This window comes from Dermochelys coriacea, chromosome 5 (assembly GCF_009764565.3).
Source record: "Dermochelys coriacea isolate rDerCor1 chromosome 5, rDerCor1.pri.v4, whole genome shotgun sequence".
In the NCBI taxonomy this organism is placed as follows: domain Eukaryota; kingdom Metazoa; phylum Chordata; order Testudines; family Dermochelyidae; genus Dermochelys; species Dermochelys coriacea.
In genome coordinates, this window is record NC_050072.1 from 58862185 (window position 1) to 58878675 (window position 16491).

Sequence of the window (16491 nt, forward strand, 5' to 3'; positions counted from 1 at the left end):
ATTTTTTATTAAATTGTCCATTAGACTGAATGATAGAAATGCGAAAAGTATAATCATTGTATTTTTTATAAATTAACATTGACAACACTTCAGTCGATTGATATAGTATGTCTTGAGAAATCATAGGAAGCTATTAACTTTTTGTGAAAAATTTCTTTTGTATTTTAAAAAATCTATAACTGATGCTATTATGTAAGTTAAAATTCACATAAACGGAATTTACAGGTAATTGCAAGCATTTTTGTGCATGCATTGTGGAAAATTACATTACAGTGCAATATTATCAACATGTATATTTCTTGCCAGTGAACTGCTATAGGAATTTACTTGTGTCATAGCTAGTACATACAGCATTTACTATCTTGTGTAGTCTACGGATTGCCATTGTTCTGGTGTTTGTGCATGTTCTGATGGGTATTCATTTTTACCTTTATGATTTAGTTGCTTTATAAGCGCTCGCATGCATTTGATAGCTCTTTCCATTTTTCAAAATTGAACTAAAAACAGAACTGAAAGGTTTAGAATTTGGATTTCTCCTTCTTCTTTTATGCTAAAAGCAAACATGTATTACATAGTAAGCCTCTCTGTAAAGTATCAGTAGATACTTGAATTTCTTGGTTTTGGAAAAGTTACCATGATTATGGAATGCATGCTTCTGATTCTTATATGACTGATACACAGCAAGTCAGTTTCCCTACAGCAAACCTTTTATTATGTTCTTTATTCCTAGGAGAACAATTGCAGTTCCACATCCTAAGAACTGCTCCTGGACTGGGAAATGTTACTGTTAATTGGAAAATTGTTGGACATCGCCTAGATCAAACCTTTGAAAACTATTCTGGAGTACTTTTCTTTCCCGAGGTAACCCCATACACAATAACTGTGTTCAGCAGCAAAAGCTAGAGATAATATTGAAATTAAGGCTGAAGTGGAAAGGGGTGAACACCTTTCCAAATAGTATTGTTTCCTGACCTATTTGATTTTTGTAGCTCTCTATCTTAGAGGTCCGAATTGTAGGTAGCTTTTAATTTTTGATATTTTAAATTTAAAACTTCTTGGAAGGAATCATTCAAAATCTGTGACAGATAGTGTCCTGGGTTTTGTACAGGAGTAACTAACCTATTTTGCCACTTAAAATAAACAGGAGTCATTGAATCTAACATTCTCTGTTCATCTGCTGGATGACCATATTCCTGAAGAAAAGGAAGGATACCAAGTAGTCCTATTCGACATCAAAACTCAAGGTAATGCAAAAGTGTAGCATGGTGAATCTCAAATGGGAAAAGGATGTCATTTGCATTATTGTTTTAATTTATTTGTGACTTTTTAAAGCACTGTACTTTATTACTTAAATTGTGAAACTTTGTTTCCATGTACTGAAGTTTGGTGGTCCTTCTTTATGTGCATACTGGTTCTTGAGTGTTCTGACTGGTATGTTTTGATTAGTTTTACAGTGGGATCAACTCTGTCCAGCAAATTCTGTGAGAGCTGCACCCCTGTAAATAGGAACAGGAATAGAATTGGACTCAATAATGCCTTTTGGTTGTAGTTGCTATGAAATAAGCCACTATTTATATCTGTTCAGACAATTCGTCTTGTCCTGTCACAAGCAGACTTCCCCATTGACTGTTGATTTCTGCATACAAGGAGGGCAGTAGATTCTATTCCTGCCATTCAGATTATGCTGTGGGAGAAGTATCTAGATCTGCATTTTCTCTGCACATAGTCACTATTAAACAAACATCCATTACTAAAGCGGGCTAGATTTGCAAAGGAGTTCTTGCTTCAAGGTGTCCCAGCCACGCTGGCAAAACCAAACCTTACCCTGTAATTGCCCATCGTATGAATGTACATTGGATGATATTCTGTCTTCTCATTGATATTATCCTTTCATTAGATATAGCTTTATTGTGTTGTATTGTGCTATATTTGCTCTAGAACATGTATGGATCCACACTGGCATAGAAACACAGTAGACGCTATCATGTTCTCCCTGATTCATTGTACTGGGAATATGATTGACTGCATGGCATGTTGGAGGAAATAAAAATACAAACTGCCATTGCTAATATTAAAAAAAAAACCAACCCCCCCCCACTTCAGCTGCTTAACATTCTGTGTAGTTACTCCATTGATTGTTTTACAGGCGTTTCTTCAATGGGTGCCGCTGTCCTGGATAGTCAAGGGTATGAAGCTATTTTGACAATAGAGGCCAGTGATGAACCACATGGAGTTTTGAACTTTGCTTCTTCATCCAGGATGGTTTTGATTCAAGAGGCAAACAAAACTATTCAACTTTTCATCAGTAGAGAATTTGGATCTTTAGGTTTGTGCAATTTCTCTAGATACAGAAGTTTTATGTGTCTTCTGCAACACATTCTGTTTGACCAGAAAAGGTCAATGGGAGTCAGATGAATCAAATGTTCATCTCTGTGTCTGCTCTCTTACTTTCAGAATCTTGCTTGCAAAGATGTAGTTACAGTAGAGGACAATAACCAAATATTCTTGCTTTCAATTTTAGTCAGTCCCCTCCAGAAACTTACCCAAATCCCTTCACCTCTAACTGCCTGCAGGGAAGGCCTTCTCCCTGCGTAACAGTACTTCCTTGTGATCCACGAGTCCCTGCAAAAACCATACGCTATTGGAGCCCTGGTGGAAGTGGTGGGGAGAATGGGCCTTTAAACTTAGGTCTTCATGAAACTCTGCTAGTTTTAATGTCATTCCCTTCTCCTGCCCCTTTTTGAAGAATCTTACTGCCCAGTATGGTGATGTGTTGGCCCTCCAAGAGATATTTCCTAAAGCTGTTTGGGTGTTTATATGAGATACTTGTGTCCCCGTGGCTGTAATTGTTGTTGTTGTTGTTATTATTACTATTATTACATAATAATAATAATTAATAATAAGCTGTATTGTGATAGAACAGACTGGGGCCTCATAGTGCCAATCACTATACAAATATACAACTATGCTTGGCAGAATTAATTTTTAAAAATATTTTCAATGGATAATATCAATGTTTATTTTTAAGTGGTTTTTAATTTTTATTGATTTAAAATTTCACAATGGTAGGAAATTGTTGAGGGGTCAGGCAGTGGGGGGTTCATACAATAATTATTTAAGGACAGTAGATGTTGAGATTCAAAAAGTTAGTTTTATAACTGTTAAAACATAAATTGTCAACATCACATGTCAAAATATACAACATAATATCCCTAAATAAGTCTCTGATAAGTTCCTAGGAAGCATTGTTCTTACTTCGCCTATCTGTACGTTTTGATTATTATGGGTGAAAATATTTTTTGTCATTTGTGTGTGTATGAGCAACTCAATGTTTATCAACATTTACTGATAAAAATCTAATCCTTCCAAGCTTATATATAGTAAATTACTGTTCCTGTCCCAGACAGCTAATTCTCTAAAGGAGAAGACATAGCATTTGGATAGGATGAACAACAAGGTTTGGAGAGGTGGGATAGGAGAGGCAGGATGAAATAAATGTGGATGCAATTTTTAGCTAATCAGAAGTAGTAATTACAATTTGCCGCGTGCTTAACCATTATGCTATCACACAGCATAGAGAGCAACTGATGTGAAAAATAATTATTACTTATACACTAGGACAAAATCTCTTTCTTTCTGAGCAGTTGCAGGTATCACCTCTACAATATTGCCAACTCCTTCTAGCACAAGAAGTGAAGGAATGAGCCAGAGTCAAATTTCCTATTAAGTTCATGTAGGTTTCCATCATTTTTTGTTTTCTCATCAAACATAAAATGTTGTTAGGGATTATTCCTTAATGAATGCAGCTACTTTCTATTTCTCTTCTAGCAGTGGTCCATTTAGGTAAATTTTTGATTGCTCAGTTGTTTTTTGCAGTGGTATGTTATACATTAGATTGTAGCCAGGTGGTAGATGGTCATAACACAAATAGCCACTCAGTCCCACCATTTTAAAATCTCAGGAAATATTAGCTTCTTGTTCAAATGGACTAGCTAGTCTGTCACTTATTGATCATAAGTGGTGATACTGCATTTCTGACATTTGGCTTCTGTGGATGGATGCAATTTGCAACACTGTGTTTCAGAATGAATCAGACTTTGTTTGTTGCCTTGTATTGGCTGAGGGGAAGGGAGTGGGAACAACTAGGAAAAGACATAAGAATTGAATAAAAACAGAACAAAAAGGGATTAAAGGTTGAAAAAGCGGGGAAAGAATGGAGATGTAAAAGAAAAGGGGACAGAGAGTGGCAAGAATAAAGTAGAGATAATGTCTGGGATTTTCAAAGATACACTTTCAGTGGTAGTTGGGTACCTAACTCCTTTAAGCCCCTTTGAAAGGCCCCTATTCTAGAACATGGCATAAGGGATAGAAGGTGTGGGTAGGAAGTGGGTGGTTAGAGGGTTGTGCTCATCCACCATTCTAGTGCAAGAGAAGCTGAACCAGAAAATTTTGGGAACCTCTGGACTAAGGCATTGTGTCCATTTAGTTTTACTGTGTCAAACCCTAAACTTCTTAATTAGATTGTACTCTGCTTTTTGCTGGGAGGAAGGAAAGAAAAATCTCAGCAAAAATACCCACAAAACCACATTTTCTCCCTTTTGCAAAACACTTTTAAATTAGTGAAGTGTTTTAAAAAAAAGGTCTTGGAGCCTTTTTTCCTTTGGAAGAGGGAAGAAAGATGGTCTTGGCACTGGACTCGGTTAAGGCACTGGACTGGGACTCAAGATGAGGGTTTCGATTCTGGATTACATTATAGACTTCCTGGGTGACCTGTTACAAGTCACTAAGAGCCTGATTCAAAGCACGCTGAAGCCAATGAAGTGGTTCCTGTTGTCTTCAATGGGCTTTGGATCAGGCCATTAATCTGCCTGATGGAGTTGCCCATCTGTAAAATGAGGATAATACTCCCTTCTCCTGCACTTTGTCTGTTTTGTCTATTTGGATTGTAGTTAAATAGGAATTAAAATATAAGAACTTTTTTTGTTTTGTTCCACATTTATTAGGTGTTATCAATGTTACATATGCAACAGTGCCAGGATTGCACAGAGTAAGGAATCAGACAGAAGGGACCTTGGCGGAACCAGGAGTTGATTACATACCTGTTTCTGGTTGGCTGCTTTTAGGGGAAGGAGAAACATCAGCTTCTATAAATATTACTATTCTAGAGGTAAATCTTAATCCTCATCATCAATACACGATTGTCTTTGACTTCAGTGGGTGCACAATCTGGGTCTTAATTCCCACAATTTGTCCATCATTTCATGCTGTATATTGTTTCATTGTGGCTCAGAAGAAATAATGGAAGGAACTTTTAGCCCTAATCTTAAATGTGGAAACCAGAGGGGTACAGTTAATCACAGAGAGTGGCTACAACTAGACATGCATGAATGGAATCAAACTCTCATTAAGCTTCAATTGCTACCTAGAATTCAGAATAGTTTTCATTGCCTACAGACTTATATGGATTGATTGCGACATACTTTTCTTTTTCAAGTGGGTACTTCTAGTGCTTTTTAAATTCACAATGAAATTTATGTTCAGGAATAGCTTTTTTTGTCACGGTGGTATCTTTTTAACAAAATATAATACTTTATTTCAAACATATTACATGAGGATCAATTTCAGACCTAATAATTGTATTTTAAGAGGGTAGGAATAAATGAATAAAGTCTAATATAATTTAAAATTGTTGGGGCATAAGTTAAGTGTTGTTTTTTGGTTGACTCACATTTTAAAGGATCATAAAAGGAGAATTTACTGTGCTTTTGTTCTGCAGGATGATATACCAGAAGTGCAAGAGTTCTTCCTGATTAATTTAACATCTGTTGAAATTGTCATGAATCCTTTGATGTCATTCCCTCCCAGACTGGGTATAACATCTGTATCAGTACCATATTTACTTCACAGTTTATATGAATTGTATATATGTAATAACACATTGTATTTATCTTTATTACAGTAGTATAATGATATTAAGGCAGGGTCAAGGCAAGAATAACTGAAAAGGAGGCTTTTGCAATCATAAAGCTTACATTTCTTGGGATTCAGACAAATGGTGGGGTGATTTTAAGGGATGTATATTAACAATTAATCTCAATTTTTAAAAAAAACCTTTGTCATTTAGTAAAATGTGTCTCATGAGGAAAAGTTAATTTGCATGTTGAAATTTGATTCTTCTATTCTAATATGAAAATAGTTTGGACAGTGAGAAAACTTACCTCTGTACATTTCACCAATGAATAATTATTGCTTGACTAATTCAAACGTCTTTGGGTGTCTAATGCATCATGTTTAAATTTAGATTTAAATCTCCCCACTGTATTTTCCACTGAATGCATCCAATGAAGTGAGCTGTAGCTCATGAAAGCTTATGCTCAAATAAATGTGATAGTTTCTTAGGTGCCACGGGTACTCCTTTTCTTTAATGCAGCATGGTGCCTTTGATGCATTGCACAGGTCAACACCTGGGATCATTCAAACAGAAACTGGTGAACAGGGATTATTTCTCAAAAAGTAGCAGTGCCTATTAACAGAATCTCACCAGAGAAAATGGTAGGGCTGTGGTGTGCCTTTTAGGCAAAGCAGGAGAAGTTCCAGTAAGCATTCTACACCAGACAGTCACTGTGCCTCTAGGAGCTTAAGGGGTTTGCAGGGGGATCATGGCCCTTCATATAAAAGGTGCAGTGTGCAGAGGGATTTTTGAGAGAATAACACCCATATTAGCACTAACCTTACTCAATCCTTGCATTCCCTGAGCACAAGGATTACCATTGTGTCTGGTCTGTATGCAAAGAGTATTAAAGAGTATGCTCCTTATGTCTCCTCCAGAGTTGTGTTCTTACCCTGGTTACTGTTTACTTAGCATCTAAACATAAGTGCCAAAATAATACTTTGTGTAACTGGCCAGTGAGATGACAGACTTCATAAAGTCTCTTTTTATTACTGTTTTTATTACATTTGGTTTTGAGGATCAACTTCAATGGGTTTCTTAATCTTTTAATAAAAAGAAAAGGAGAACTTGTGGCACCTTAGAGACTAACAAATTTATTTGAGCATAAGCTTTCGTGAGCTACAAAAGCTTGTGCTCAAATAAATGTGTTAGTCGCTAAGGTGCCACAAGTCCTCCTTTTCTTTTTGCGGATACAGACTAACAGCTGCTACTCTGAAACCTGAAATTAATCTTTTAATGATCTTCATTTATCATCTTGCTTGGTTAGAGTCCTGATCCCATGGCAAAATTCCCATTGATTTCAAAGAGAGCTGGATCAGACCCTTAATGTTAAAGAAATGTGTTTACAGTGTGCTTCTAATAGTTTCTCTTTGACCTCTTTTCCCTTTTCTTTGCATGCCTGTAGAAATGACTGAGTTGATTCATTACAGACTGAAAGGTAAACACAACATCCAGTGCTGATTTGTGCAGGTTGAGCTGTGATTAGTTCACTGATTCTAAACCATAAATACTTACTGTACATTCAAAGAGTAACACATGGGTGAGACAAATTATCTTCCAGAACTATATTCCATGACAGGCTATTTATTTAGTCTTACCCTGCATTATTAGAGGTACCTGAGCACCTTCTTGACTTACAGTAACTTAGCCCTGATATAGTGGCAAACCTAGGACAAATATTCGACAGGCTTGCAGATGCACACATTATATATAGGGATAAGTTTTAACCCATGATTTTCCCTGATAATCCTGAATTCTAGACTCTAAATATTATATTAAAATCTTGCTAGTCTACATTTCCCTATCCACACACTTTATAATTTGCACAAAATTATCAGTTTCCTCATTTCCCAGCAAAGATTTAATAGAGAAGTCAATATTATAAAATCTCATATTACTTAAACTTCATTATGATGTAAATAAATTGAGGTACTAAACAGATGTCAAAATAAGCGATTAAAGGACATATTGAGATGCATCATGCTCACTGTATTGTTCACTTACTTGCTAAATTTCACAATTTAGGAAGTCAAAAAGGGTCAGTGCTAGGAATAGGCTGGAATCCTGGCCTGACAGAAGTGAGAGGCAAAACCCCATTGATGTCAACAGGACCAGGATTTCACCCACAACATATTATATTCTAGGCAGTGAAGGTGGAAAGTTGCACAACATTTTTCATTAGCTTCAAATGCTTATAACTTTGCCAAACTTCTAGCATTTGTGCTAAAATGCCCGATGTTGGATGTCTGACTCAGGGTGCATCTTTTGGTTTCAGCAAAAGCGGTTCAACTATTTCTGAGAATGAAGTTGGGGAAAATTCATTGTTTTTACCTTTTTTAATGTTTGACATTTTCTAGAGAAGCTCTAGTGCCTCCATTCTGTGAAGCAGGGACTTGAAATTGGATAGGGGTGTCACCCAGGTGTCAGGGATGTTTGTTTTGCTGTTCTTGTTAAAATCCACCAAAATTTTGCCAAGCGATAACACTTAGAAAATTCTAAGTTCCCACATGCTTAATAGATGCTTGTTTGAGCAGAGCAGCTAAATTCTCCAAAGATTCCACCTTCACTCTGCTCCATCTTGCAGCTTCAGAGTTGAGCAGGAGTTTATCTGTGATTGCTCCACCTGGCTACAGGGAGATGCTGTGGAAACTGTCTCTCCTGTGCTCTCAGTGCTCCCACTGCTGACACTCAGGCAGCATAGAAGAAAAGGAGGAAAGAGCCCCATTCAAGTGCAGAGGGATGAGGACTGGGAAAGGGGAATGAGGACCAGGAATCTGGAGTGGGCAAAAAGGGGCAGGAGCAGAGGGGGATAGGAACAAAGGTAGGAGAAGGGCAAGAGCTGGGAAGAAGGGAAGGGACATGAGAAAAGGCAGGCTCTGGGTGGAGAGGATAAGGGAAAGAGTTGGTAAGAAGAGTCGAGTTGGAGAGTATAGGAGACAGGAACAGAAGGGAACAAGGAGAAACTGGGGGGCACAGGGGCAGAAAGGTTTGCAGCCCCTATCGCACACATTCCTACAGAACCTGGAGTTAAACCCATTATTCCTCATCCTCAATAAGCTTTTCCTGTCTAGCAAATAACTGTGAACCCCACTGATAATGTGTGTCCCCATCCCCTCTAGTGGCAGGTCTAGGATAACAGTCATCTACTACTCACAGTTACTTAGTCAGCTCAAGTAATAGAGGTTTGTACCATGGACCTAAGATCATAACCCTACTGATGAATCATATGAAGAGTAAATAAGGTTCAATAGGATGAAATTTTAGTTTTTAAGGTTTCAAAATCAAATGCTTATGTTAGGAAATGCCTGAATTAAGGTTGCCTGTGTAGTGCTGTGCTCTGAACAAGTAAAGTGATACATTCTTTGAAAAATCAAACCATAAGCATCTCATATTAGGTATCCAAAATGAATGGACACATTTGATATTAATTTCTCTATGCCTCAGTTCCATGTATGTAAAGTGACTATAATAAACTTCCTCATGTCATATGGGTATCATGAAGATAAATGTATTAATGTTTATGGAGCACAAAGTGTAAGAGTGATGAGCACCATAGAAATTCCCATAAAGAAATTAGTAATTCTGAACTCAGAATGGTTTAAGTAGTATATAGTAAATAATGAATGGGACCACACATTGAATGATGCGGGGAGGGATAGTTCAGTGGTTTGAGCATTGGCGTGCTAAACCCAGGGTTGTGAGCTTAACCCTTGAGGGGGCCGGTTAGGAATCTGGGGCAAAAAGTAGGGATTGGTCCTGCTTTGAGCAGGGGGTTGGACTAGATGACCTCCTGAGGTCCCTTCCAACCCCGATATTCTATCTATGAGGATAAAAGAAAATATTCAATAAAAGCTTACTTGGGATTACCATTCATTTTGTGCACTAAATGAGGGTAGGGTCTATGGAAAAACTAGCATGTGATCATAATGCATGTGCACCAAGAGGCCAAATTAAGATTGCACAGGCAAAATTAATTCTGGTATTTCCTAATTTTTCAGTGCTGGTGTTTGCAATCTTAATATTCTTGTAATGTTGCTTTTTTTTATTGGTTTGTAATGTTGTATGTACCTGTGGTGAGACAGAGATGTCTAGTAATATGTCACTCTTTGTGTGGAAGATAGTTTTTCATTTTGTTTAGTGGGGACAAGGTTTTCTCTGTGCATTATCAGTTAATCTGCCCACTCTCTTTCCCATTTTGGAGACACAAAGTACTGCGTATTGTGTGTGTAAAGCTTATTGGCGCTTGTGTAACAGATTTTTAACCAAGCCCTAAAATCAGAGTATAAATAGGTTTTCTTCTTTCTTTTGGTATTTTTTTAGTCCTTTGTATTTTGTCTTTAGATGCAGAAGGTTTGGTGGCTCAGATTATTATAGATGCCAATGATGGAGTGAGAGGAGTAATTGAATGGCAGAATACCAAGTAAGTCTATTTTCCATGAAGAACCTAGTCTGTCATTAGTTGCTTGAGTTCCTATTCATTCTCCCTTGGAAATCAATGGCAAAATTCCCACTGATTTCAGTGGAAGTAAGATCAAACCTTTGGTGTGGCAAAGCAGCCTTAAAGTCATCTGAATTGGCAAATGAAGGATTTCTCTTACATTGGGGAATCATCAGGTATTTGGGGGCTTGTGCAGCAGTTCCTTTGCTATCCCTGGTCTTGGCCTTAGCTACTCTGCTTTGCACCATGGACCAGTTGGGTGTTCAGGTGGCCCTAAGAATGGAGAGAGGGACATAAATGTAGTTAAAGCCAATTTCCCTTTCCCCACCACACTGAATTTCACTGAACATACCTCAGATTTAGCTCAAGATTTGGTGGAGGATGTGTGTACATTTTTGTATTATATAAAATATATTCTCTTCTGCTGTAAAGATGAAATTAAGCTCATTGTGGAGGTCTCTGTCTGTCTGTCTATATCTATATATATTTTGGTGCAGCTAATCTCACTTCTGCACCATCTTGAATAAATGGGAATTGAGGAATATGATCTTTCTCTCCAAATTGGCTGTTGGGTTCCAGCACAACTTGTTAGTAGTCATTGTTCCACTCATAACATCTACTGGACCTCCACACCCCTACATAGGTGTTCCTTTCACTGTATACATGTAAGCAAGGACTGTAACATAATCAGCGTAACTGGAGTCAGAGGTCCCATTGCCCTAGAGGGGATGTTACTCATAAGACATCAGTGGAACAAGAAACATGGAGATAGGCTGGAAGCAAATCATCCATGTTGACAGAGCAGTCCACAGGGTTTAATAAAGTTTCACTTGTTCTAGCTAAAATTCATTCAGTTTTGTACTTTGTGAATGAAACAAGGACAATGGCCATTTCCCTCCTACCTTCAATATTCACTTGTCTCATTCAGACCCAGCATTGATACTGCATCTGTGAGGGGGTGCAGAAACTTCTGTGTAGACACTCTCCCTGCCCCTTGTTCAGGGCATTGTGCAGAAGACCCTCCACAATGGGCTGAATTCCACCTTTAAAGTAAAAGAGAATATAAAAAGTTACCTTAGACATAATATTTAAAGAATAAATTGGTCTTTCTCATTTGAAAATATACTGAGTCATTTCAAAATGTGATTGTAACGATGATCTGACTTTATATTTTGTACCCAAACAACTATGTTAAAAGAATATTCTTAAGGTTGCAATGTCAAGGACTCAAAACTTAGAAAATTCCTGTGCCACCTTAGTTCACAAGTGCTACAGCTCACTTCACGAAAGCTTATGCTCAAATAAATTTGTTAGTTGCTAAGGTGCCACAAGTACTCCTTTTCTTTTTGCGAATACAGACTAACACGGCTGCTACTCTGAAACCTGTCACCTTAGTTCAGACTCCTGTATGTAATCATTGTGATATTCTTTAGTTATATGATCACACACCATTTGGATTTTAATATATAGATGGCAGTGGATATATATGTGTACACAGTTCAGAAACAGGCAAACATTACTTAGTAGAGAATTGCATTAGCAATTTACCAAGAACCTGCGGTATTTTCATTAGCAATTTACCAAGAATTTAGTCACTGCTCTTTTTAATGTAAAGGTGTTGCCCCCCAGAGATGACAAATCTCATCTTTGCATCTAATGCATTCTGAAGATAAATGGGTAGGAAGGTGCTGAGTTGTGATCACTGATTTGAATGACTAAGAATTGTGCACTCTGTTTTAAATTTGTTGCTCTCTTCTGATCACTGATGTTGCATATTACCAGTATAAGAGGATTCTTCTTGCTTTTCATTTTAGTTTTGAAATAGATGAAATCCATGGGAGTCTGACATTAGTAGCATACCGTAACGGAGGATCTTCTGGCAATGTGTCTTTGTTTTTCTATGCTCAGAATCTAGAAGCAAAACTGGGACTGGATTTTAATGTGACATCAAGGGTAAGAAGAAAACACAAAGTACAGTACTATTCATTTCTCAAGTCTCCTTAGTATTGATAATGCAATTATTATTCTCAATTGGCTCAATCATGCAAGGTACTGAACTAGATATTATCTTAAATTGCATGTTTTCTAAACCATAAATTATAGGGAAACAAGATTATATCTTTTTTTATAAATCATTAAAATAATCCATATTCTAAAATTTTATATTTAGCTTTCGTATGTAACTTTTGTTCGGAAAAAATATGTCGTTCATATTTGGAAGCCATTTTTCTTAACAGATCCTTTACAATGGGCCCCTTTAAAAAGTTGCTTCAATGAAATGTGCTTATTGGCCCTGATTCTGCTGAAGGCCCTCAATTCCTGTTTTAGCCAAATTACAATAGACGCTCAGAATTTGGTCCGTTGTTTGCATTTTTCTTCCATTTTTTAAGAATTCTGTAGGTCAGACTTGCAAAATCTTACATACTTGTTCATGTTACATACTTGTTAAGATATAATGTCTTGTATGTTTCACTACCAGATGCTCTCTTTTGCTGATGGAGAAAGGTATAAATACATTGATGTCATAATTTTTGATGATGATATTCCTGAAGGTGATGAGAAATTCCAGTTAATTTTAACAAATCCCTCCTTGGGGCTGGAACTAGGAGACAACACAACGGGTAAAATAGACTTATTCTTGATACTCTAGTCTTTGTTATTGTTGTGTTACAGCTGTTTTCATTTCTTTACACCTGAGGAATCATTGTATTCTTGAAACCATCATTTACCTATTGTGGATGACTTTATATTTTGAAGACTATTCTGAAACCTGTAATGAAATTTATCTAACTGCTAAGATTTTATTTAAAATGAGTGAACTATAAAGCAAGACTTATGTAGAAATTGAGTTTTATGATTAAGTGCTTGGAGGCTTCCGGCACCCACCCCAGGCCGTGGGGCATGCCGCAGGCCCACGGGTTTAAGGCTTGTGCCACGTGCCGCAAGCCTATGCCAGTTAGTGACCCCCGTGGCTCGTGTCTACGTTGCCTGGGGGAAGAACATCAAACTGAGCGGTGTAAGATTTGCAAGGCATTCAAGCCAAGAACAAAGTCGGCTCCGGCTTCCTCGGTGCGTAGTGCTCCAGAGCTGTCGGGAGACCCGGCACTGGCTAAACAGCGAAAGCGGTCCGCACCACAGTGCCAGACTAGGCCCCGGCACTGCTCGTCCTCCCTGGTGCGGCCCACGGCGCAGCCAAAAGTAAGGCACGGACGTTCCCCGCATAGGAGGCCGGCACCTTCCAAGGCTCTGAGCGCTGATAAGAGCGGAAAGGCTGCTGTACCGGCACTGGCGCCAGCGGCTCCAGCACCACAAGTCCCACCGAACCCAGGCCTAAGTGAGCTCAGTGCGGACGATGGGCTTGAGGACTTAATGGATCAGCCCTCCACGCTTGGCACCTTTGAGGCGGCAAAGGACCTCATTGACCTGTCAGCGACGAGCCCCCTCCCGTACAGGGAGAATCCTCTGGCACTCATGCCACGGGTGCCGTTGAGGGGTAAGCTGGCAATGGTGTGCCTTTCGAGGACACCGTCCCGGCACCGCTCCCGGAGTTGGTCCTGGTCGAGCTCCGCATCTGCGGACTCCCAGTTACCCGCGGCTCAGAAGGAAGTCGCAGTACCAGGAGTGGATCGGCGCGCGAAAGTCACGGATGAGGCACGATCCCCGGCACCGAGTAGAGACGGGCACCGGGAGGAGTTGAGACAGCCCTCGCTGGAGGACTCCCACAGACGCCAATCCCGGTCCCAAGAATGCCGGCGCCGGTCCTGGTCCAGATCCTGTTCCCGTTCCTGGGGATATCGGTACCGGTCTCGCTCCCATTCTGTTAGGAGCCGCTCATCAACCTCCCGCCGGCACAGATCGTCGGCGCCGCCGTGGCCTTCACTGTCGGCATCGCTGCAGTCTGGCGTCGACTCTGGCCCTTACGGTCACTCGTTCCGTACTCTGGACAGCAAGGATCCTCAGACAGGGTGGCATCCCCAATGGAGGCCACCAAGTCATTGGCCCTTCTGGACTCCTTGGGCTTATCAACAATGCCAAGGGGCCCTGTCCAGGGTGAGCTACTCGGTGCAGCAGTCCTGGTCCCCACACTGATGCCCGACACCGCCGGAAGCCACAGTATCCAGGCCTCCAGCATCCCCCCCCCAGGTTAAACCGGAGAGACCAGCACCGAGACCGATGCCACTCTGAGGTCTCCTGCCCCGACCTGAGCCGGACGCCCCTCCCGCGGGAGAAAGGGAAAAGGAGGACCAGCCAGAGGGGGCCAAGCAGCTGCTAACCTCCTCGTCATCCCCGGATGAGGCAGTGGCGGAAACAGCGGTGTCCGGTTCTCCACCCATAAACCATAGAGCCCACTAGGAGCTACTGCATAGGGTCACCCAAAACTTGGGGCTGCAGGACGAGGAGACGGTTGAGCAGGAGGACCCTATGGTGGACATTTTGAGCCCCGAAGGTCCATCTAGATTAGCGCTCCAGCTCATTAAAACCATCCAATTAAATTATAAGACTATATGGCAGATCCTACCCTCCAGCTCTCCAACAGCCAAGGTGTGGAGCGCAAATACTTTGCCCAGTCAAAGGGCTAGGAATTCCTATTTTGCCACCCAAGTCCATGCTCCCTGGTGGTCTCAGTGGTGAATGAAAAGGAGCGCCATGGTCAACAGGCCCCGGCACGTAAGGCCAAGGAGGCAAAACGCCTGGACCTTTTTGGCAGAAAGGTGTACTCGTTGAGGGGTCTTCAGTTGAGGATTGTTAAGTAGCAGGCCATCCTCAAGAGGCATAATTTTAACTCCTGGGCAGCGGTGCGGAAGTTTAAGGACAACCTCCCGTAAGTTTCCCAACAGGAGTTTACGGCCCTGGTGGATGAGGGCAAGACAGTGGCTAAGGCCTCTCTCCAGGCCTCCCTGGATTTAGCAGACGTGGCAGCCAGAACAATTGCATCGGGGGTGGTCTTTAGGCGCTCGGCGTGAGGTCCAGAGCACACTCCAGGAGCTCCCCTTTGAAGGGTCCGGGCTCTTTTCGGACCAGACAGACACAGGCTGCATTGCACTCAAGGACTCAAGGGCTACACGTAAGTCTCTGAATATGCACACCCCGGTGATGCAGAGGAAGCCCTTTAAGCTGCAGCCTCCCCCTCAGCGTCAGTACCAGCCTCATCACAGGCATGAGCCTTACCATAGGCGAGGCAGGGATAACAGGTGACGGCGCAATAATAACAATAATAATGCACCGTGCCAGAACCAAGGTCAGCACAAATCCCAGCTGGGCACTAAGCCAGGCTTTTGAAGGTGCGCTTGAGGACAGTCACCGGATCCATCCCCTTGTTTCCTGAACCGCCTGGCCCATTTCTCCCGTGCATAGTCTAGCATTACATCGGACCATTGGGTCTTACGCATGGTATGGAATGGGTACTCGCTGCAATTCTCTTCCCTCCCTCCCATCCCCCTTCCCCATCCCTCTTCAGGGACCCCTTCTCATGAGCATCTCCTAGAGAAGGAGGTTCGCTTGCTGCTACAGGTGGGGGCAATAGAGGTGATGCCGTACAGCCTAAGGGGGAAAGGTTCTACTCCTGGTACCTCCCCCAAGGCCAAAGGGGGCCTTCATCCCATTTTAGACCTGTGAAAGCGCAACAAGTTCCTGGTCAAGGCCCTGTTCTGCATGGTTGCTCTGGGCACCGTCATCCCTTTCCTGGATCCGGGAGGCTGGTAGGCTGCCCTCGACATGAAGGACCTGTACTTTCATATTGCCATCCACCCAACTCATCAGCTGTTTCTGCGCTTCACCATGGGCCAAGAGCATTACCAGTTTGTGGTTCTCCCATTCGGTCTAGCCGCAGCTCCATGGGTGTTGACGAAATGTATGGTGGTGGTAGAGGCCTTCTTATGGAGGCAGAGGGTCCGGGTTTATCCATACCTCAATGATTGGCTCCTGACGGGTCGATCCAAAGCGGAAGTGCTGGGACATTTGGAGGTGGCCCTGAGATTGTTCCGCGAGCTGGGGCTCCTGGTCAACGTCCCCAAGTCCACTCTCATGTCCATGCAGAGAGTGGAATTCATAGGGGCGGTCCTGGACGTGGTGCAGACCAGGGCAAGCCTTCCAGTATCCTGAT

At 41.2% G+C, this 16491-nt stretch overlaps 1 protein-coding gene across 1 annotated transcript in view; it reads left to right on the top strand.

Annotated features, from left to right (window-relative positions):
• Window positions 1–16491, top strand: part of LOC119856288 (adhesion G-protein coupled receptor V1) — a 336541-nt gene that overhangs the window by 20912 nt on the left and 299138 nt on the right. The window contains exons 12-20 of the mRNA XM_043514160.1: window positions 731–861; window positions 1145–1244; window positions 2147–2326; window positions 5004–5167; window positions 5777–5870; window positions 7356–7388; window positions 10292–10370; window positions 12203–12341; window positions 12868–13009. Of these exons, the coding sequence (XP_043370095.1) occupies window positions 731–861; window positions 1145–1244; window positions 2147–2326; window positions 5004–5167; window positions 5777–5870; window positions 7356–7388; window positions 10292–10370; window positions 12203–12341; window positions 12868–13009 (1062 nt within the window). The remainder of the gene's footprint in view (window positions 1–730; window positions 862–1144; window positions 1245–2146; window positions 2327–5003; window positions 5168–5776; window positions 5871–7355; window positions 7389–10291; window positions 10371–12202; window positions 12342–12867; window positions 13010–16491) is intronic.